The sequence below is a fragment of the Trachypithecus francoisi genome, unplaced genomic scaffold (assembly GCF_009764315.1).
Source record: "Trachypithecus francoisi isolate TF-2019V2 unplaced genomic scaffold, Tfra_2.0 Lachesis_group12, whole genome shotgun sequence".
NCBI classification, from domain to species: domain Eukaryota; kingdom Metazoa; phylum Chordata; class Mammalia; order Primates; family Cercopithecidae; genus Trachypithecus; species Trachypithecus francoisi.
In genome coordinates this window covers 88,400,127-88,423,612 of record NW_022681457.1, presented here as the reverse complement: position 1 = coordinate 88,423,612, position 23,486 = coordinate 88,400,127, and the positions used below count along the sequence as shown (strand labels likewise).

At 42.9% G+C, this 23,486-nt stretch overlaps 1 protein-coding gene across 5 annotated transcripts in view; it reads left to right on the top strand.

Moving 5' to 3' along the window:
• The window catches only part of THRAP3 (thyroid hormone receptor associated protein 3), a 98,507-nt gene that overhangs the window by 53,415 nt on the left and 21,606 nt on the right, over positions 1-23,486 (top strand). For all 5 annotated transcript variants that reach the window (XM_033227102.1, XM_033227104.1, XM_033227100.1 and 2 more), the window contains one exon: positions 20,420-20,587. In XM_033227102.1, coding sequence (XP_033082993.1) covers positions 20,451-20,587 — 137 coding nt within the window. In that variant the 5' untranslated portion in view covers positions 20,420-20,450. The remainder of the gene's footprint in view (positions 1-20,419; positions 20,588-23,486) is intronic.

Sequence of the window (23,486 nt, the reverse complement as noted above, 5' to 3'; positions counted from 1 at the left end):
TTTATAGTAATACTTTTATTTTATTTATTTTATTTTATTTTACTTTATTTTATTATTTTATTTTTTTGAGATGGAGTCTTGCTGTCTCCCAGGCTGGAGTGCAGTGGCGTGATCTTGACTCACTGCAAGCTCCACCTCCCAGGTTCACGCTGTTCTCCTGCCTCAACCTCTGGAGTAGCTGGGACCACAGGCGCCCGCCACCACGCCTGGCTAATTTTTTTTTTATTTTTATTTTTAGTAGAGGCGGGGTTTCACTGTGTTAGCCAGGATGTTCTCTGTCTCCTGACCTCGTGATCCATCCGCCTCGGCCTCCCAAAGTGTTGGGATTACAGGCGTGAGCCACCGCACCCGGTCTGTTTTATTTATTTTTTGGAGGCTCTGTTGCCAAGACTGGAGTGTAGTGGCTAGATCATGGCTCACTGCAACCTCGACCTCCCAGGCTCAAGTGATCCTCCTGCTTCAGCCTCTTGAGTAGCTGAGACCATAGGCACAAGCCACCATGCCCAATTAATTTTTGTACTTCTTGTAGAGATGACGTCTCACTATGTTTCCCAGGCTGGTCTCAAACTCCTGGGCTCAAGTAATCTACCGGCCTTGGCCTCTCAAAGTGCTAGGATTACAGGGGGTGAGCTACTGTACCTGGCCAATAATTCCATTTTTAAAAATAGTTAAGTGTCATGATTGGCTGCTTAATTTAGCTTAGAAAAGATTTATCATAATGAGAGTTGGAAGGAAACCACAAGTCATTATTTAATACAGATTATAGTGTCTTTATTAAGTAAGGAAAGCTGAGAATTTCTCCTAAGAATTGAGAAGAAAATATTCCCCAATGGTAAAATACTCATTTAAAGTGGGGACTAAAATTACTGTTACTGCCCCTGAGAGACATAGGAGAGGAGCCTCTTGGGTGAATTGAAGACTTTTTTAAGCCACCAGCTGTACTATTCATTCTGTTTCCCCAGTGATTAATTGCATAGATGATCCTAAGCTTAATAGACACCCATTGACTGAATTCTCAGAGGAGTATCTCAGGTTGCCTACACTGGAGATATTGTGATGAAAAAGTTCTAAATGAACTTTTAGCTTGCTGTTGATTTTCCCTACTAACATCCAGCATCAAAGAGATTTGTCTTCCAAAGGTCAGTGTGACCTTTTGACTTAATGTCTTTCTTGATAATATGACCTTTCCTTCTAGCACATCTCTTCAGTGTGACACGTGCTTATTTAGCCCAGTAAAGATATAAAAACGCTTTATTGCTGTGTAGGAAGATACCTGATCATTTATTACTTGTAGGCAGGTTGTTTTTTTGTTTGTTTGTTTGTTTTTTGTTTTTGTTTTTGTATTTGAGATGGAGTCTCACTCTGTTGCCCAGGCTGGAGTGCAGAGGCACAATCTCAGCTCACTGCAGGTTCCGCCTCCTGGATTCATGCCATTCTCCTTCTTGTAGGCAGGTTTTAATAAATAGCAAGAAAATAGAATCAGTTATGAAATCTCTTTACTTCCGGGGAAGTTCCTAAATATCTCCTTCTGACCACTCTGGTTTTGTGGCTAAACATAGCTTAAGGTGTTTACTAACTTGTGTGTCAGGCACTTTGTATGTACTTCCTTAATTTTCAGGGCAGTCCTGTAAGGTGTAGGTCACATTTGGAAGATGGAGAGAGTTAAGTATTTTGTCCAGGAATGGGTAGCAGAGCCAAGATTGAACCCAGTTCGTTTTTGCTGCCAAAGCCTCTACTTACTGCGGAACCTGGCCCAGTGTTACAAAGTGACTTGTCCATTTAGGACTAGGCATTTTAGGTTGGTAATATGCTTTAGTGTATTTCCTCACCTGACACCCACCTTAGTGCCTCTCTTGAAGTAACATTGTATTACGAACATGTGGATAGCTCAGAATGGAATGTGGATTCTAGTCTCAGTTCTTTACTGTGTGTTGAGATTATGCAGAGATTTGCTAGTTATCTATCTCTTTTGGTCTTAACTGTGAAATATGAGTAACATTACCCTTATCTTCTTTTTTTTTTTTTTAAGTATCTATTTGAGAATAGTTGAAGATGTATTGAAAATTGTGAAGATATACAGAGCTTATATTTGCTAGGGCTGTTATAATAAAGTACCACAAATGGGGAGGCTTCAACAACAGCAGTTTTATTGTCTCACAGCTCTGGAGGCTAGAAATTCAAAATCAAGGTGTCGGCAGGATTGGTTCTGCTAGAGAGCTGTTACAGAATGATCTGTTCCAGGCCCCTTTCCTCGGCTTCCCTGTGTCTCTGCATATCAGGTTCCAAATTTCCCCCTTTTTTTTTTTTTTTTTTTTTGAGATGGAGTCTCGCTCTGTCCCCCTGGCTGGAGTGCAGTGACGCGATCTCGGCTCACTGCAAGCTCCGCCTCCTGGGTTCACGCCATTCTCCTGCCTCGGCCTCCTGAGTAGCTGGGACTACAGGCGCCCGCCACCGCGCCCGGCTAATTTTTTGTATTTTTAGTAGAGACGGGGTTTCACCATGGTCTCGATCTCCTGACCTTGTGATCCGCCCGCCTCGGCCTCCCAAAGTGCTGGGATTACAGGCGTGAGCCACTGCGCCCGGCCTAAATTTCCCCTTTTTATAAGCGTCACATACCTCAGTAAAGACCCTTAACTCCAAATGAGGTTACATTCTGAGGTACTAGAGGTTAGAACTTCTCATATATGATTTGGATGGGTAGATGGGTCACAACTGGACCCATAACAGTTCCTATGTACCCAATGCCTAGTTTCCACTGTAAATAACATATTAGTATGGTACATTTGTTACATTTAATGAACCAGTATGAATATTATTAACTAAAGTGTCATCCTTGTTATGAACACATAAGAAAACTTTAGTTCAAAGAGAAGGAACTTGGAAAAGAGCTTCCTAGTAGTGATCTTTTTTATTTTACTCTGGTGCTTTTTACACTGTTAACTAATACAAACAAAAACCTCCAAAGTCACATTATGAGCCTGAAAATATTAAAAAATAATTTTCTACTTACAGTTAGGTACAAGACAGGAAACTTACCTTTTTTTTTTTTTTGCTGCATCTAGTGCACATGGCATGCATGGCACAGTAAATGTTCAGTAAATCCTGATAAGATGAACAGAAGAATGCTCTTGGTACTTGTTGGGCCATATTTTTGAAGCATAAACTCCAGTCTTACCAAATAACTGTAAAGTATAGCAATTGTGAAATCTGCTTTAATGGTAAAGAAAGCAAAAATTATTTATTTTTAAAATTTTACTTTTAAGTTCTAGGATACATGTGCAGAAAGTGCAGGTTTGTTACATAGGTATATGTGTGCCATGGTGGTTTGCTGCACCTATCAACGTGTCATTTAGGTTTTAAGCCCTGCACGCATTAGCTGTTTGTCCTAATGCTCTCTCTTCCCTTGCCCCCCACCCCAAAAACATTATTTTTAAAATTGTGAAATGGTCCGGATGTGGTGGCTCGACGCCTGTAATCCCAACACTTTGGGAGGCTGAGGCGGGCAGATCATTTGAGGTCGGGAGTTCGAGACCAGCTTGGCCAACATGGTGAGACCCCGTGTCTACTAAAAATACAAAGATCAGCCAGGCGTGGTGACATGCACCTGTAATCCCAGCTACTTGGGAGGCTGAGGTAGGAGAATTGCTTGAACCTGGGAGACTGAGGTTGCCGTGAACTGAGATGGCACCACTGCACTCTAGCCTGAGGTACACAGTAAGACTCCTTCTCAAAAACAAGCAAACAAAAAAAAAGCCAAGCATGGTGGCGTACCTGTAGTCCCAGCTACTCAGGAGGCTGAGGTGGGAGGATTGCTTGAGCCAGAGGCAGAGGTTGCAGTCACCTCTGCAGTGAGATTGAGCTACTGCACTGCACTCCAGCATGGGCAACAGAGCCAGACTGTGTCTCAAAATACGACAACAACAACAAACAAGAAGAAAAATTCCAATTCCTGTGTGGAAATCTTCTTGAGATAAGCAGTGCCCCTCTGCCTGCTGTATTTTGTAACCCATGGAAAATACATTTCTCATTGAATTTTCTCCACCTCTCTAAGTTACTGAGAAGTAATGTGGTCCTGTTCCTTTAAAAAGTAAATGATGGAAGAAGTGGAATTTGCCATATGATAGGAGCAGAAACTAATTCACTCGCTGAAAAGGGGGAAGGAAATGTGATCTCTTGCTGGTTCTGATGGAAAGAAGCCAGCAGCACAGTGTCCCTCACCCCAGTAGGAGTCTGTAGCCGAGCTCTAACTTGCTCTGGAACCTCTCATTTCTGAGTGAGGTTGGTACTGCCTGAATTTGGATTGTCTCAGATGCAAGTGATAAGTTTAAGTACAGTCAGAAGGTAAGTGGCCAAGTCCCTGGACAGTTGATACCTATTTTCAGGCAGATTAGCTTGTTTTTAAAAAGGAGTAGATTATAATAGGAATATTTATTTATTTATTTAATTGATGGATTTTCACTTTTGTAGCTTGTTTTAAAAAAGGAATAGATTATGATATGAATATTTGTTTATTTATTTACTTATTTATTTGATGGAGTTTTACTCCTGTTGCCCAGGTTGGAGTGCAGTGGCGCGATCTGGGCTCACTGCAGCCTCTGCCTCCCGGGTTCAGGCAGTTCTCCTGCCTCAGCTTCCCAACTAGCTCAGATTATAGGCGCATGCCACCACGCCTGGCTAAATTTTTTTGTATTTTTAGTAGAGATGGGGTTTCATCATATTGGTCAGGCTGGTCTTGAACTCCTGACCTCAGGTGATCCACCCACCTCGGCCTCCCAAAGTGCTAGGATTACAGGCATGAGCCACTGTGCCCAACCTATAGTATGAATCTTAAATAATTTCTTCTACAGTTAATTTCAGAGTCAGTGGAATGACAGTGTATGTGTATATGTGGTGGGGGTGATTCCTTTAAAAGCAAAGTTTCTTTACCACCTAATTCCATTTTTTAGGACATGGCTGAAGTAGTAAAAAAGGAATGTCCTGCTCTATTCATGTATAATTTTTAAGGTTTTTTGTCGGCAATACAGCTGTTCCAAATCATCATGTTACTGATGAAAAAATAGAGGTAAAAACACATGCCCCAAATAAAAATTTGTGGTTTATTCAGTAGGAGCCTTAGTTTTGGTAACTTTCTCTCATTTAGGGAGCCTGAACACTTGTTTGGCAGCGGTTATGTTTTTCAGCTTCTTACCTACTAGTGGCATCGAGAAGGATCAGTTCCACCCAATTCCAGGGGTATTGATACTTTGCGGGGAGAAGAAAGAGGAAAGAAAGTAATTAGTAATAGTCAAACAGGAGGCCAGAGCAACTTCTTTTGTTATTTGTTAACTGATACTAGGGCTTGAAAGGAGGTAAGTCAAGAAGAGATAGGATGGGCTCCCTGCTGGATAGATGGGAGCCCATATTCCCTGCACCTACTCACAGAATACCGGGCATCCAGGGGCTTTCGGAGACTGAGCTCTGTTAGAACAGGTCTGTTTTACAACTGGGAATCCAAAACATCCAAAGTGAATAGCAGTACTGTTAGAAAGGAATTACCCTTGGCCAAGCATGGTGACTCAACGCCTGTAATCCCAGCACTTTGGGGGGCTAAGGCAGGTGGATCACTTGAGGCCAGGAGTTCAAGACCAGCCTGGCCAATATGGTGAAACCCCATCTCTACTGAAAATACAAGAATTAGCTGGGTGTGGTAGCACACAGCTGTAATCCCAGCTACTCAGGAGGCTGAGGCATGAGAATCACTTGAACCCAAGAGGTGAAGGTTGTAGTGAGCTGAGATCGTGTGTCACTGTACTCTAGCCTGAGCAACAGTGCGAGACTCTGTCTTAAAAGAAAGGAATTACCCTTTCCTTACCCATTTTCTTGCATTGAAGATGACAGAAAAAAGGTCAGCATCTTTTTTTTCTGTACAGTTTAGTATGAATTTTCTGAGAAACAGATGACTCAGTGTACTTTTTTTATCATCCAAAGAAATATTAGACTAGGGCTGGGCGCGGTGGCTCAAGCCTGTAATCCCAGCACTTTGGGAGGTCGAGACGGGCGGATCACGAGGTCAGGAGATCGAGACCATCCTGGCTAACTCGGTGAAACCCCGTCTCTACTAAAAAATACAAAAAATTAGCCGGGTGAGGTGGGGGGGCGCCTGTAGTCCCAGCTACTCGGGAGGCTGAGCCAGGAGAATGGTGTAAACCCGGGAGGTGGAGCTTGCGGTGAGCTGAGATCCGGCCACTGCACTCCCGCCCGGGCAACAGAGCAAGACTCCGTCTCAAAAAAAAAAAAAGAAATATTAGACTAGAAAAGGAAGAACAGAGATCGACATTTTGGACATTTTGGAGGGCTTGGAATTGAACCTCTATGAATAAGAGCTGGTCCAGTATTTGTTACATTGGCAGTGTTATGCCAGGCTTGCCATTCCTTAATTGCTGTACTTTAAAGTACTTCAGAGGTTATTTTTGGGGAAACTGTTTTGTTTTTAAGGATAGACCCATCTTGCTCTGTTGCCCAGGCTGGAGTGCAATGACACGATGGTAGCTCACTGCCGCCTTGAACTCCTGGGCTCAAGCGATACTCCTGGTCTCAGCCTCATAGTATGTGGGACCATAGACACAAACCACTGTGCCCAGGAGAGAAATTTCTTTTTTTTTTTTTTTTTTGAGACGGAGTCTCGCTCTGTCGCCCGGGCTGGAGTACAGTGGCCGGTTCTCAGCTCACTGCAAGCTCCGCCTCCTGGGTTTATGCCATTCTCCTGCCTCAGCCTCCGAGTAGCTGGGACTACAGGCGCCCGCCACCTCGCCCGGCTAGTTTTTTGTATTTTTTAGTAGAGACGGGGTTTCACCATGTTAGCCAGGATGGTCTCGAACTCCTGACCTCGTGATCCGCCTGTCTCGGCCTCCCAAAGTGCTGGGATTACAGGCTTGAGCCACCGCGCCCGGCGAGAAACTTCTTAATAGCTACTTAGAAAAGTAATCCGTGGCCGGGCGCGGTGGCTCACGCCTGTAATCCCAGCACTTTGGGAGGCCAAGGCGGGCGGATCACGGGGTCAGGAGATTGAGACCATGCTGGCTAACACGGTGAAACCCCGTCTCTACTAAAAATAAAAAAAATTAGCCAGACGCGGTGGCGGGCGCCTGTAGTCCCACCTACTCGGGAGGCTGAGCCAGGACAATGGCGTGAACCTGGGAGGGGGAGGTTGCAGTGAGCTGAGATCGCACCACTGCACTCCAGCCTAGGCGACAGAGCGAGACTCCGTCTCAAAAAAAAAAAAAAAAAGAAAAGTCATCCGTGTGTCCAACATGAGTTAATTTTTTTTTTTTTTCCCGAGATGGAGTCTCCCTTTATCTGTCACCCAGGTGGGAGTGCAGTGGTGCATTCTCAGCTCACTGCAAGCTCCACCTCCCAGGTTCAGGCAATTCTCCTGCCTCAGCCTCCCAAGTAGCTGGGACTACAGGTGCCCGCCACCACGCCTGGCTAATTTTTGTATTTTTAGTAGAGATGTGGTTTCACCATGTTGGCCAGGGTGGCCTCAAACTCCTGGCCTTAGGTGATCCACCTGCCTCGGACTCCAGAAGTGCTGGGATTACAGGTGTGAGCCACCCTGCCCAGCCAAGTTAGTTTTTTAATCTGCAGAAAACAATACACAGAATTGGGTGTTTTGTCTTGGCAGTTATCTTGACAAGAACTAAGGACCAAGTATTGTTTCTCCTGAGGGCATGGACTTCACTGGCATCCCTTAACCCTCCAGTTTCTGAACATACAGGAGTCTTTTTGCTGGTTTTTTTTTTTTTAATTTTGGTGAAATTTGCCAAGCTGGTTCCACTGGTTACCCAGATGCCAAACAAACAGTTGAAGTGTGCTCACATTTTTTACAGTGGATTTTGGACACCATAGAGTTAGAAGCTGTAGCCTTTTGGGGTTGCTAATGAAAAAGTAATTTATTATGTATTTTCTCCCCTCTCATGATAATTTTCTCAGTGGTTATGAAGTATTCTCATGTAAAAAAACAAGTTGATGGAACAGCCTCCACTGGGAATGACATTTTGACCACTTCAAGTCCTGCAATTGGGAGAGAGTTTAAGTTTGTACTTTGGAGCTAGCTTTAGATGTGTTTGAGTTTGAATCAGAATGTTATTTGCTGTAAATGATTCTCTTTTTAGATGTATTTGCAGAGCACGCACGTGGAAAAGCACATAACCCAGGCTCTTGTGCAGTGGAGCAATGATTGCTCACTGCAGCCTGGACCTGGGCCCAAGCCATCCTCCTACCTCAGCCTCCCAGGTAGCTGGGACCACAGGAGCTCACCATCATGCCCAGCTAATTTATTTATTTTAAATCTTTTGTAAAGACAGGGTCTCACTGTGTTGCCCAGGCTGGTTCGAAATCCCAGGCTCAAGCAGTCCTACCCCCTCAGCCTCCCAAAGTGCTGGCATTACAGGTGTGAGCCACTATGCAAAGCTGCATGTCTCTTTTTTTAAATAAAGAACGTCTTTTTTAAGGAGGAAAATACAGGAAAGGAGCTGCAGAAACTGGCTGTATCTATCCACACTTGTTAGGATTTTGACCAAGAATACAGTTTGCCTGTAGAGTATTGATAATGTTTGAAGCTGGATAATGGAAACACTTGGGTTCCCTATACTGTTCTTTCTACTTTTGTGTGTGTTTGAATCAATACTTCTATAATAATAAAATAAACATTCGGCTGGGCACGTTGGCTCATGCCTGTAATCCTAGCAATTTGGAAAGCTGAGGAGGGAGGATTGCTTGAGTCCAGGAGTTTGAAACCAGCTTGGGCAACATGGCGAGACCCTGTCTCTACAAAAATACAAAAAGTTAACCAGCTGTAGTAGCATGTGCCGGTAGTCCCAGCTACTCAGGAGGCTGAGGTGGGAGGATCGGTTGAGCCAGCCAGGGAGGTTGAGGCTGCAGTGAGCTATAATCGAGCCACTGCACTCCAGTCTGAACAACCTGACACGCGCACGCGCGCTTCCGAAGCTATAAGACAGGCCCTTTTAAACCTTCTTTAACGTCATGAAAAGACAAAGTAGTTTTACTATGAGAAGATTTCCAAAATGGACATGGACTTTAAATACAGTTCTGTTTATTTAGTTTTTTTTGTTTGTTTTTTGTTTTTGTTGTTTGAGACAGAGTTTTGCTCTTGTTGCCCAGGCTGGAGTGCAGTGGCGCAATCTCAGCTCACCGCAACCTCTGCCTCCTGGGTTCAAGCGATTCTCTTGCCTCAGCCTCCTGAGTAGCTGGGATTACAGGCATGCACCACCATGCCTAGCAAATTTTTTATTTTTAGTAGAGATGGGGTTTCTCCATGTTGGTCAAGCTGGTCTCGAACTCGCGACCTCAGGTGATCCGCTCACCTCGACCTCCCAAAGTGCTGAGATTACAGGTGTGAGCCACTGCGCCCGGCCAGGTTTTTTTAATATCAGAAAAAAGCAGGCAGATGTTTGATTTCATATTAAAAATAGAATAATCTACACAATTCATGGAATGTTAACTTTTTTTTTTTTTTTTAGAATAATGGGGGAGAAATCTCTGCATAGAAAAATTAAGAAGCAAGTGCTCCTGTCCTTTTTTCCCGTCTCATCTCCCCCCTTCTCCTGTTCTGTTCCTTTCCTGTTCCTCCTCCTCCTTCTGTTCCTTTCCTGTTAGCTTCTTTCTGCTCTGCAGAGATAACCACTGATGAGAGTTTGCTGTATGTCCTTATGTAGATATGTCTTATACGTACATCTGTACCTACAGATTTCATTTTTTTTTTTTTTTTTTTTTTGAGGCAGAGTCTCGTTCTGTCGCCCAGGCTGGAGCGCAGTGGTCGGATCTCAGCTCACTGCAAGCTCCACCTCCCGGGTTTGCCATTCTCCTGCCTCAGCCTCCCGAGTAGCTGGGACTACAGGTGTCTGCCACCTCGCCCGGCTAGTTTTTTTGTATTTTTTAGTAGAGACAGGGTTTCACCATGTTAGCCAGGATGGTCTCGATCTCCTGACCTCCCGTCTCGGCCTCCCGATCTGCCCGTCTCGGCCTCCCAAAGTACTGGGATTACAGGCTTGAGCCACTGCGCCTGGCCTGGATGTCATATTTTTAAAGTAAGTTCTACCAAATTCCACAGAATTCAGTATTTAAAGTTTTAAGAATTTGAGTACCAAATTCCAGAATAATTTTGTTTTTATAACACAAGCAAACTCTCTCCCCACCCCCCGCAAGATATAGTCTCATTTTGTTGCCCAGGCTGGAACGCAGTGGTGTAATCTTGGCTCCCTACAACCTCCTCCTCCCGAGTTCAAGCGATTCTCCTGCCTCAGCCTCCTGAGTAGCTGGGATTACACGCACGCGCCAACACACCTGGCTAATTTTTGTATTTTTAGTGGAGATGGGGTTTCACCATGTTGGTTACGCTAGTCTCAAACTCCTGACCTCGTGATCTGCCTGCCCTGGCCTCCCAGAGTGCTGGGATTACAGGCATGAGCCACCACGCCCAGGCTTTTTCTTGTCTTTTTTTTTGAGATGGAGTTTCTTTTCTGTCGCATAGGCTGGAGTGTAGTGTGATCTCGGCTCACTGCAACCTCCACCTCCCAAGCTGAAGCAATTCTGCCTCAGCCTCCCTAGTAGTTGGGATCACAGACGCATACCACCACGCCTGGCTAATTTTTGTATTTTTAGTAGAGACAGGGTTTCTCCATGTTGGTCAGGCTGGTCTCAAACTCCCGACCTCAGGTGATCCGCCTGCCTCGGCTTCCCAAAGTGCTGGGATTACAGGCGTGAGCCACCGTGCCTGGCCTCGTTTTTGTATTTTTAATAGAGACAGGGTTTTACCATGTTGGCCAGGCTGTTCTGGAACTCCTGACCTCAAGTAATTCACCCCCTTTGGCCTCCCAAAGTGCTGGAGTTACAGGCATGAGCCACTGCATCTGGCCCTGGATAATTTTTTTATTTTTTATTTTTTTGTAGAGACGGTCTTGCCATGTTGTCCAGGCTGGCCTTGAACTTATGGATTGAAAAGCAAGCCTCCTTAGCCTCCCAAAGTGCTGGGATTTCAGGTTTGAGTCACCACACCCAGCCTATATCTTTCAAATTTTTAAACAGTAAAATAACCATTCTTGCCAGAGAGACATCACCCCCACTTTTTAGGAGAGTACCCAATGCACATATGGATTTTCTTTTCTATAAATTTAAGACCTTAGAATTGAAATTAGTATTTACTGATTTACCTTACTTAGTAACTTGAGAGCCACTTAATAGCAGAGTACATGTCATAAAGGGGTCTCTGATTTGATTTCTTCAGGAGTGGGGTGCAGTATGAAGCCTTGGCAGAGCGTTACTCTAGAGATACCACAGCTGCCCTCTATTCTGTTTCCGTGTCTGTTTTACTCAGGAGAGGATGATCTCCAGGGAAAAGAGTAAAATAGTAAACATGTTTCATATTTCACTTGAGCTCAGCTTTCCTCCCATAACTATCCAGAGGCATTCAGAACACAAGTCAGGCCCACTGCTTTGTCTCAAACGCTTTATGGGTAGTGGTATTTCTTTCTTGGTATTTTTGTCTGTCTTATCTCTATAAGTTTATGGCTTGTTCACTAAGAATGTCCTACTTCTTCCCTTTAATGACTGTTGAAAGCCTGGCTCTCTTGACTGGATGTTGGCAGTGAAGTTTTGTTGAAACGTGACACTAGTAAATGAAGTGTGTTTCCCTAACAAGATCAGTTTGGTCTTCTGTGCCTTTGAATAAGGTGTAGAAGGGATGAGAATGATCTCAATTTCTAGGTTAGCAGAGCTGTGATACATGCATAACTTTATTCCGTGGCTGTATTGTTAATATTTGATAAACTGATTTTTATAATTATTGTTCTTTATGTGGTGAAGAGAATTGAGATTGAAGAGGAAGTGTGAGTGTGTTTACTCATTTAGCAAGTACAAAGTGTCCACTCTGTGGCTAAATGCAAAGCACTGAAGATGAAATGGAGAACAAATCAGATGTGGTCTCTGGTTCATTTTGTAGCCGCCTGGGTTTGGTATCCTGAATTGTTAAACTCATTTAGTTAACTCTTTTGTGTTACCTAACAGTCATCAAATGTAGCATTATCTAATCTGGAAAAGCATGCTTATCTTCTCAGCAGAGATTTCGTCCTGAGGTCTGGTTGAGGGATAAGGAGTGCAGGCTCACATGGGATCAGTTCTCAGGAACTTTCCCCATTCTTTTAAGATGAGAAAATCTCAGTAGACACATCTCAATAAAGTCCCACACCTTCTCATTATAAAAATAGTCAACAAAGTAGAAGGGAATTTCATCAATATGATAAAGGGCATCTATGAAAAATTTACAGCTAACATCATACTTAAAGGCGCAAGACTGAGCACTTTCTCCTTAAGATGAGGAACAAGACCAAGACAAGGCTGTCCACTGTCACCATTTTATTTACCATTGTGTAGTAGACATTCCAGCCAGAGCAATAAGGCAAGAAAATGAAACACGAGGCATTTAAATTGGTAAAGAAGAAGTAAAATCATCTCTTTTTGCAGATGGTATAATATTAAATAGAAAAACCTAAGGATTCTACTAAAAACCAATTAGAGCTAATAAATGAATTTAGCAAGGTTGTAGGTACAAGATCAATATACAAAAATCAGGCCAGGCATGGTGGCTCACACTTGTAATCCCAGCACTTTGGGAGGCTGAGGTGGCAGATCATTTGAGGTCAGGAGTTTGAGACCAGCCTGGCCAACATAGCAAAACCCCATCTCTATTAAAAATACAAAAAAATTAGCTGGGTGTGGTGGCGTGCACCTGTGATCCCAGCTACTGGGGAGGCTGAGGCAGGAGAATTGCTTGAACCCAGGAGGTGGAGGCTGCAGTGAGTCAAGATCAGGCCACTGCACTCCAGCCTGGGCAACAGAGCAAGACTCCACTTCAAAAAAAGTAAAAAGACAGTGTGTGTATATATATACACTCACACAAAATGAGCTGTATTTCTATACAGTAGCAATGAACAAGAAAATGAAGCTGTTAACAAGTGAAAATGAATTGTAATTTCATTTCCAGTAGCATCAAAATAATACAGGAATAAATTTAACAAAGGCCAGTGTAAAACTTATATTCAGAAAACTGTGAAACATTGTGGAAAGCACATTTCATGTTCATGGAATTGGAAGATTTACTACTGTTAAGATGGCAATATTCTCCAAATTGATCTACAGATTCAGCACACACTCTGTCAAAATCCCAGATGGTCTTTTTGCAGAAATTGGCATGCTGATTCTAAATTCATATGGACATGTACCCAGAATAGCCAAAATTATTTTGAAAAAGAGAAAAGTTGGAGGATTCACATTTTTTGATTTTAAAATGTAGCTACAGTAATTAAGACTGTGGTATTGACATAAGGAGAGACAGGTCAGTAGAGTAAAATTGAGAGTTCGGAAATGAATCCTTACATTTATAATTAATTGGGCTTTTTTTTTTTTTTGAGATGGAGTTTCGCTCTTGTCACCCAGGCTGGAGTGTAATGGCGTGATCTCGGCTCACTGCAGCCTCCACCTCCCGGGTTCAAGTGATTCTCCTACCTCAGCCTCCTGAGTAGCTGGGACTACAGGCACGCGCCACCACGCCCAACTAATTTTTGTATTCTTAGTAGAGACGAGGTTTCACCATGTTGGCCAGGCTGGTCTCAATTTCTTGACCTCGTGATCCACCCACCTCAGCCTCCCAAAGTGCTGAGATTACAGGCTTGAGCCATTGAGCGGGGCCAATTAATTGGTTTTTAACAAGGGTACCAGGACAATTCAGTGGGGAAAGACTAGTCTTTTTTTTTTCCCCTTTGAGATGGAGTTTCACTGTTATTGCCCAGGCTGGAGTGCGACGGCATAAGAATAGTCTTTTCAACCAGTGGTGCTAGGACATCTAGATAGCTATATGCACAACAATCAAGTTGGACTAGGTGTGGTGGCTCACGCCTGTAATCCCAACACTTTGGGAGGCCGACATGGGTGGATTGCTTGAGCCCAAGAGTTTGAGACCAGTCTGGACAACATGGGGAGACCCCGTCTCTACAAAATACAAGTATTAGCCAGGCATGGTGGCACATGCCTGTAGTCCCTGCTACTCAGGAGACTGGGTTGGGCGGATCACTTGAGCCTAGGAGATTGAGGCTGCAGTGAGTTGAGATTGCACTACTACACTCTAGCCTGAATGACAGAGTGAAACCCTGTCTCTAAATAAATAAATAAAGTTGGACCCTTACTTCACACCATTCATAAAAATTAAATCATGATGGATCATAGACCTACATAGAGCTAAAACTAGAAAACTCTTACAAGAAAACCTAGGAGTAAATCTGTGACCTTGGGTTAGACAAAACCTGCTTAGACTATGACACACAAAGTACAAGCAACAAAAGAAAAATAGAGTTCATCAGAGTAAAAAACAAAATGTGTTTCAAAGGACAGCATCAAGAAAGTGTAAAGCTGGGCATGGTGGCTCACACATGTAATCCCAGCACTTTGGGAGGCTGAGACAGGCAGATCACCTGAGGTCAGGAGTTCGAGACCAGCCTGATCAACATGGTGAAACCCCGTCTCTATTAAAAATACAAAAATGAGCTGGGTGTGGTGTTGCACCTCTGTAATCCCAGCTACTCGGGAGGCTGAGGCAGGAGAATCACTTGAACCCGGGAGGTGGAGGTTGCAATGAGCCCAGATCATGCCACTGCACTCCAGCCTGGGAAATAGAGGGAGACTCCGTCTCAAAAAACATAAAAAAAAGAAAGTGAAAAGAAAACAAGAAAACCTACAAAATGGGAGAAAATATTTGCAAGTCATACATCCAACAAGGGACTTGTATCCACCTTGGCCTCCCAGGAAGTGTTGGGATTACAGGCGTGAGCCACCGCACCCAGCCTCATATTTTATTTATTTATTTATTTAATTTATTTTTTTTGAGATGGATTCCGCTCTGTCACCCAGGCTGGAGTGCAGTGGTGTACAGGCGGCTGCCACCACACCTGGCTGCTTTTTGTATATTCAGTAGAGATAGGGTTTCACCATGTTGGTTAGGCTGGTCTCAAACTCCTGACCTCAAGTGATCCACCCACTTCAGCCTCCCAAAGTGCTGGGATTACAAGTGTGAGCCACCACGCCTGGCTCACATTTATTTATGTTTTATTTTGGAGACAGATATGTGCTTTGCCTCCCAGGCTGGAGTGCAGTGGCATAAACATGGCTCACTGCATCTTCAGCCTCCTGGGCTCAAGCATTCCTCCTGCCTCAGTCTCCCAAGTAGCTGCGACTGTGGGCATGCATCACCATGCCTGGCTTTAAATTTATGGTCAGTTGGTTTTTGATAATGGTGAAAAACCAAATGAGTTTTTGTATTTATGGTCAATTGGGTTTTTTAATTATTATTATTATTATTATTATTTTTTTTGAGATGGAGTTTAGCTTTTGTTGCCCAAGCTGGAGTGCAGTGGCGCGATCTAGACTCACTGCCACCTCTGCCCCACAGGTTCACCCGATTCTCCTGCCTCAGCCTCCCAAGTATCTGGGATTACAGATTCCCGCCACCACGCCCAGCTAATTTTTGTATTTTTTTTTTTTTTTTTAGTAGAGAGGGGTTTTCACCGTGTTGGCTATGCTGGTCTCGACCTCCTGACCTCAGGTGATCCACCTGCCTTGGCCTCTCGAAGTGCTGAATGGGATTACAGTCATGAGCCACTGTGCCCACCCCGCCCTTTTTTTTTTTTTTTTTGGGAGATGGAGTCCTGCCCTGTCGCCCAGGCTGGAGTGCACTGGCGTGATCTTGGCTCACTGCAACTTCCCCCTCCTGGATTCAAGTAATTCTCCCTGCCTCAGCTTCCCGAGTAACTGGGATTACAGGTGCCTGCCATCACGCTTGGCTAATTTTTGTATTTTTAGTAGAGACGGGGTTTTGCCACGTTTGCCAGGCTGGTCTCAAACTCCTGACCCCAGGTGATGTTCCTGCCTCGACCTCCCAAAGGACTAAGATTACAGGCGTGAGTCACTCCACCAGGCATCAATCGGGTTTTGACCATAAATGTAAGGATAAATTTTTTAAAACACAGTTGTGTTTTAAGTAAAACGCATCTGTTTTCAAGGACCATTGATCTGCTTGATAATTAGACAAGCAGTTTGAGTCAAGAAGACTTGGGCTTCTGAAAAGGATGATGGGTTTGTGCTACCCTCTCAAGTGGCTCTGCAGAATAGTTTGAAAATAAATTCTTTCTCCTAGTGACAGAATTATAGCTGAAATCATTTCAAAAGGCTATTTGAAATTCTGTCCTTGCACCGTGCGCAGTGGCTCATGCCTGTAATCCCAGCACTTTGGGAGGCCGAGGCGGGCAGATCACGAGGTCAGGAGATTGAAACCATTCTGGCTAACACAGTGAAACCCCATCTCTACTAAAAATACAAAACATTAGCCAGGTGTGGTGGCGGGCACCTGTAATTCCAGCTACTTGGGAGGCTGAGGCAGGAGAATCACTTGAACCCAAGTGGCAGAGGTTACAATAAGCTGAGATTGTGCCATTGCACTCTAGCCTGGGCAATAAAAGCAAAACTCTGTCTCAAAAAATAAATAAATAAAAATAAAATAAATACGTAAATAAAATAATTAGTTGCAGTTCACACTAAAGAGGAAGCTCCGGGAATGGGGATCGGGGGGCGTCACGATATTGCAGCTCTTGAGTGCACTTGTCAGTTCTAGTAAGCTTAATATGTGCAGAATTGTTAAGTTTGTCTCTGTTTGTATTTATATGGCAGCTTTTGTTCATCTTAATGAAAATTAGCTTCTTAGTTTTCTGGTTTCTGAGTGTTGAATTGAGTGTTTCCTTTTCCACTAACTTGTTGCCCATTTTTATTCTTTTTTTTTTTTTTTTGAGATGGATTCTCGCTCTGTCACCCAGGCTGGAGTGCAGTGGCCAGATCTCAGCTCACTGCAAGCTCCACCTCCCGGGTTTACGCCATTCTGCCTCAGCCTCCCAAGTAGCTGGGACTACAGGTGCCCGCCACCTCACCCGGCTAGTTTTTTTGTATTTTTTAGTAGAGACGGGGTTTCACCATGTTAGCCAGGATGGTCTTGACCTCCTGACCTCGTGATCCGCCCGTCTCGGCCTCCCAAAGCCTTTTTAATTCTTTTAAAGTCTGATAATATCCACCTGTTGTGTAAGTCATCTAGATGGATTTTTATTTCTGACCCAAGTTAAAATAGAATGTTACCCAGTCTCTTACTAGGCAGACATAGGTAGATATCCCTGAACTTGTGACAGAAATAAAGGTCTCCATTTGGCAAGAGTGAACCCAGAGAACCCCAAAATAATGCTTAAGACCAACCGAAAAAATGTATTTTTATTTTTAATATTCTCATTGTAAGTTGTTTGTTTACACCTCCACCTCCCACTCCTGAGTAACTTACTCCTTCATTCTTACTTCACATAGTGACACTACTGCCAAAAGTAGCTCCAAATTGAAATATCTTTGACCTTGCTAGAGTTTGCAACAGTGTGATCTTTTTGGCAGGATTTAAACTGTGGGTTCTTGGCATCCTCATCTAGCAGTCTTTTACTCATCACCTTTTGTCTCTGACTTCCTGTTGGTTTCTCAGTCCTCCTCTAAATTATGTCTCTAAGATTATGGTTGTTTCCCCAGTGAGCTGGAGCTATAGCAGCTTCCTAGGCATTTTTTTGTCTTTCGGACAGTTCTTGAAATTCAAGTATTTTATTCGAATATAACAGAAATAAATACCACCTTTCAGTTTATCTGTATCTTGTCACCTTTACCAGATTGTAAACTTGGTAAGGGTGGACACTTGGCATTCATTGGTTCCACAAGTTCGTTAGTACCCCTTGTATGCCAGACACTGCTCTAGTAGACAGGCAATGTAACGTAGCGGTTAAATGTGCCAACAGTGAGGCTCGGTGGGGTGGCTCACGCATGTAATCCAAGCACTTTGGGAGGCTGGGGCAGGAGGATCCATTGAGCTTAGAAGTTTGAGACCAGCCTGGGCAACATAGGGAGACTCTGTCTGAATGAATGAGTGAATGAGCGAGCCAATTGTGGTTTGGATTTTGGCAATATGACCTTGGGCAAGTTAATTACCCTCTCTATGCCTCAAAATTCTTATCTGTAAAACGGGATTAAAAATACCCTCCTCGGCCGGGCGCGGTGGCTCAAGCCTGTAATCCCAGCACTTTGGGAGGCCGAGACGGGCGGATCACGAGGTCAGGAGATCGAGACCATCCTGGCTAAAATGGTGAAACCCCGTCTCTACTAAAAAATACAAAAAACTAGCCGGGCAAGGTGGCGGGCGCCTGTCGTCCCAGCTACTCGGGAGGCTGAGGCAGGAGAATGGCATAAACCCGGGAGGCAGAGCTTGCAGTGAGCTGAGATCCGGCCACTGCACTCCAGCCTGGGCGACAGAGCGAGACTCCGTCTCAAAAAAAAAAAAAAAAAAGCCCTCCTCAAGGATAAATTGAATTAATAAAAACACTGGTTAAGCATTTGCTATTCTGGGTGTTGGGTATACAGCACTAAATAAGAGAGATGAGGTTTCTGTTGGTATAGAGCTTATTAAAGACAGAATAACAAGTAAACAAGATAGTTTCACATACTGAGTTTTGCTCTGAAGAAACAAATAAGATATGTACTGGACATAGAGAATGACTGGGTGGCTGTTTTTGATTGGGTGGTCAGGGTGAACCTCTGAGGAGATAGCTTTTGAGCTGAGATCTTCAAATTCTGAGAGGTAGGAGGGGAGAAATATTTGATTATTATTTTCCCTTCATAGACAAGAGGTGGCATTACTTGGCAGAATCTTGCTAGGCAGCGAACTGTGATAGAATAGGCCCTGGAGTTTTGGCCTGGTTTGGCTATTAACTAGGTTTGTGGTCTTTGACAGATTCCTTACTCTGTCTTTGGTGGACATGTACTTTAGCACTTAGAGTTTTTACTGCTGGGAAGATGTCCAAGGCACTAATAGAGTATAAAGGAGAAGTGTACCTTGTAGACCAGGCGTTAACTTCTCAGGGCAACTTAGAGGTGCTCTTCTTTCCTGGACGGGGAGAAAAGGAAAAAGAGAATTTGTTTCTTGGTGAGAAAATGACCCTGAAAGTTAACTCTTTTTTTTTTTTTTTTTTTTTTTGAGATGTAGTTTCGCTCTTGTCACCCAGGCTGGAGTGCAGTGGTGTGATCTCCGCTCACTGCAATGTCCACCTCCTGGGTTCAAGCGATTCTCCTGTCTCAGCCTTCTGAGTAACTGGGATTACAGCCGCCCGCCAGTACGCTCTGCTGATTTGTGGTATTTTTAGTAGAGATGGGGGTTTCACCATGTTGGCCGCGCTGGTCTCGAACTCCTGACCTCAGGTGATCAGCCCACCTCAGCCTCCCAAAGTGCTGGGATTACAGGCGTGAGCCACTGCGCCCTACTGACTCTTGTCTAATAAAGAGCTGGAACAAATTAAGGGTTCTTTAAAAATCAGTCATTTCATCTTTTTTTTAATGTTACTTTCTGTTTTTAAAGTTTATTTTATTTAAACAAGTTGTTTTTTCGTAGAGGTGGGGGAATCTTCCTTTGTTGGTTAGGCTGGTCTCAAAATCCTGGCCTCAGGCCATTCCCACCTTAGCCTCTAGAGTAGCTAAGACTACAGGCCCTTACCACCACATCCAGCTAATTTAAAAAATTTTTACTTTGTAGGCCAGGTGTGGTGGCTCACGCCTGTAATCCCAGCACTTTGGGAGGCTGAGCCAGGCGGATCACCTGAGGTCGGTAGTTCAAGACCAGCCTTACCAATAAGGAGAAACCCTGCCTCTACTAAAAATACAAAAAGATTAGCTGGGCATGGTGGCACGTGGTTGTAATCCCAGCTACTTGGGAGGCTGGGGCAGGAGAATTGCTTGAACCCGAGAGGCGGAGATTGCAGTGAGCTGAGATCGAGCCATTGTACTCCAGCCTGGACAACAAAAGCAAAACTCCATCTCAAAAAAAAAAAAATTTTTTTTTTACTTTGTAGACACAGGATATTGCTGTGTTGCCCAGGCTGGACAACAACACCTGGACTCAGACAGTCCTCCTACCTTGGCCTCCCAATGCCCTGGGATTATAGGCGTGAGCCACCATGCTCAGCCACTTTCTCTTTTTTTTTTTGGGAGATAGGGTATTGCTCTTTCCTCCAGAGCTACAGTGCAGTGGCGTGATCACAGCTCGCTGTAACTTTGCACTCCCTCCTGTCTTAGTCTCTCAAATAGCTAGTACTACAGGTACACACTACTATGACTGATTTAAAAAAAAATTTTTTTTTTGTAGATGTGGGGTCTTCTTATGTTGCCCAGATTAAAAGAAAGGTGTTTTTAAAATGTCCAGAGGTTCACATTTGCAAAGGAACTCACTCATTTGTTCTAATGCATTTTCTTACATTAGGTGTAATTGAAAAGTGATCCTCTCTTCAGAGATGTCAAAAACAAACAAATCCAAGTCTGGATCTCGCTCTTCTCGCTCAAGATCTGCATCAAGATCTCGTTCTCGTTCATTTTCGAAGTCTCGGTCCCGAAGCCGATCTCTCTCTCGTTCAAGGAAGCGCAGGCTGAGGTAAGGTGGTGTGACTTTGTATATTGAGGTAATCATTGCATCAGTTGATGTGGATGTTTGAAGATCTTTTGTTAGACTTTCTCTGTGAGTGTCAAATGGACTGGGGGGTTGGCTTGAGGTGCAGGGTTGGGCTATAAGATATTCCAGGTCTCTTTAAACGACAAATCCAGATAAGCTTTGATTGCCATGCTGATTGCCTGATTCCTTTCCTCTGCCAGCACATAGTATTTCCCACCCACTTTGGAAGAAAGAACGTTTTATTTTTATTTGAGCTGCTTGCTTCAAATCTCTATAGTGATTATTTTTCACCAAAGTATTTTTGAAGGCCTGAACCAAAGTTTATTTGCATCACCGCAAATAAAGGATAGCTAAGAGGATTAATAATATGAACAACATGGCAAGGAAAAGAAGCTTCAACTCACTAAAATAAACTTTTAGAAACTTAACCAGGAGTCATTTATATACAGTGTGCCAATTACGAATAAGCTGCATCTATTTAGTAAATGTATCTTAAAACTTTTTAAAAATCACTGTTGAAAACATCATTTTATCTCACTAAACATAAGAACACTTCTTTTGAATTTATTGCCAATATTTCCTAATTCAGTCAGTTTTCACAGCTTCAGGTGGATTTCCCTATTTTAATTATGTCTTGCAATAGGATGCCAGACCTCCAGCGTCTTTCCTCTCTTGGTGTGTGTTGTGAGTTGGATTTTTCATTCTTTAAAAGTGTTTTAACTTTCTTTTGTGGACAGATAAGAAGCTTTCAGTAGATACAAGTTTCTGTATGTGAGTTTGGGAAATATTGGTATTTAAATACTTAATAAAGGGGAATCTTTGTACATTTTCATTCTTGTTCTCAGAAGTATATTAGCAAGGAGATAATTTGTCATGTTTGACACTTGGAACCCCTGCTGTTTATTTCAGATGAGTATCTAGAATTTTTGTCTTAGATGAATTGATTACGAAATTTAAAATAAACCTTAGAAGTCAGTGATTAAACTTTTACTCTTGATGATTTCCAGAGCCCTATAGTACTTCTAAGGGGTCTATTAAACAAAGGATTGGTGGTTTTGTTTCTTACCATTTAACAAAAACAAGGTAGATGTTAAATGAAGTCTGTGAGAAGACATCCTGAAAAAGTAGGTATGCATAAATATTGAAAAGGGAAACCCTAAATTTATCTACCTCAGGAAATTGCTTTTAAAGCCATGGGACAAGCAAGACTCTTAGTAACTCCTACCCTGTACCCAGAATCTTGATTTAGGGAGTTTAAACCTCAGTTTTAGCTCATTTGGTTATGAAAGATACCTTTTTAAAATTTAATCTGGTAACTAGAAGAAACTAAATAATTGGTTCAAGTACTTACCAATTATTTACCAATTATTCAGTTTTGGTTGCATAGCCTCTATGCCACCAAAACTGAGAGACAAAATTGAATTGAATTGAATTGAAAAATGTTAACCAACTCTGAAGTATTTATGACAGCTGGAATTCTGGGCAGTTCTTTTCTCCTTGTTGTGCAAATCATTTGGCACTTGCTCACTGACTTGGCAAATGAGGAAAAAATATTTTAGGGAGGCAGTATGTGCTGGGGTAGGTCTAAAGATACTTTAACATGCTATCATATATCTAGAAGAGACTTGTTCTGGAGGAATTTCTCCACTAGAAAGTATGCTTTTATACTTGATTATAGTCTGACTTCTCTGTTTTTTAGAAACAGATAAATTTGCCACTGGATGTTCAGTTTTTATTTCTGGCCTATCTGTTTCATGGTTTTTTCTTTTGTTTTCCCTCTCCTGCAAGGAAAGTATCTATCCAGAGAGTTTGAGAAACCATGCCTTTAAATTAACTAACTGCTGAGTTCTACAGAATTGGAGAAAATTGATTATTTCCTTGTATTTCACAGACTGTATCCTTTTAAGTGACATCTCTTAAATAACTTCATTTGCAATCTGCAGAGACTCATTTTCCTGCATCTGTGCAATGACTGCGAGTTTTGGATGCAGTATGCCCAGGGCCCTCACTAGTTATTGGTAACAGAAGCAGCAGTAGCCTATGAGGATGGGAACATGAATTAAACCCTCCTTAGTGCTGGTGGTGGATCACCTACCTCAAGCATAGCCCTTTAATCGGGTCATACTCACTTTCATAATCTGCATCTGCCTCTCCCTTCTTTTCTTATATTGTTACTGTTTTCAAATGAAAAGTGTGGAAGGTAAGTTTTTTTTTTTTTTAATTGTACTTAATTACAATAACAGCCAGCAGTAAGATATATCTTTGCCATTTGCTCTTATTCATGGTGTAGATACAAAATCCTGAGTACAGTGGGCAATAAATAGTGGAAAACCAATCCCACTTTATCTTTAGATTAAATTGAATGTACTTTCTTCTTAAAAATACTGTTTTGTTTAGTTGTTAAATCCTGAAAAAAACTGGTATATTTGTTAAATGGAGTTATTTGGAAAAACAAAAACGCATCTGTTCCCAGTCAGATATGAGAAGTCTGCTGATTAACTGAAGAGTTTTTTACTTATTTCTAGCCAGCTGCTTAGGAGTAGTTTTTTTAATGTTAATGATCTATATCATAGTAGATGGGAAAAGTGGATCCAAGAACCCCAGTGGATTTTTACACCAACATACGTAATTTTTGACTTTTTGATGGAAACAAAGTTCCTCATCGTTGACAAGCCTGATGCTCAGGAATGTACAGTTTTTTTTTTTTTTTACCAAGTTAGGTTACTATCAAGTGCCTGTGGTTCTGGAAATTCACCGTGCTCTACCAGAGTTCTATATTGTTAACTGGAGAAGAACACAACACTAGCCCCTCTGCACACCGGGGTGGTGGGGGGTTTTTTAGTTCCTCTTTGCTAACTTCATGTGTCCTTGGGTACCTTAT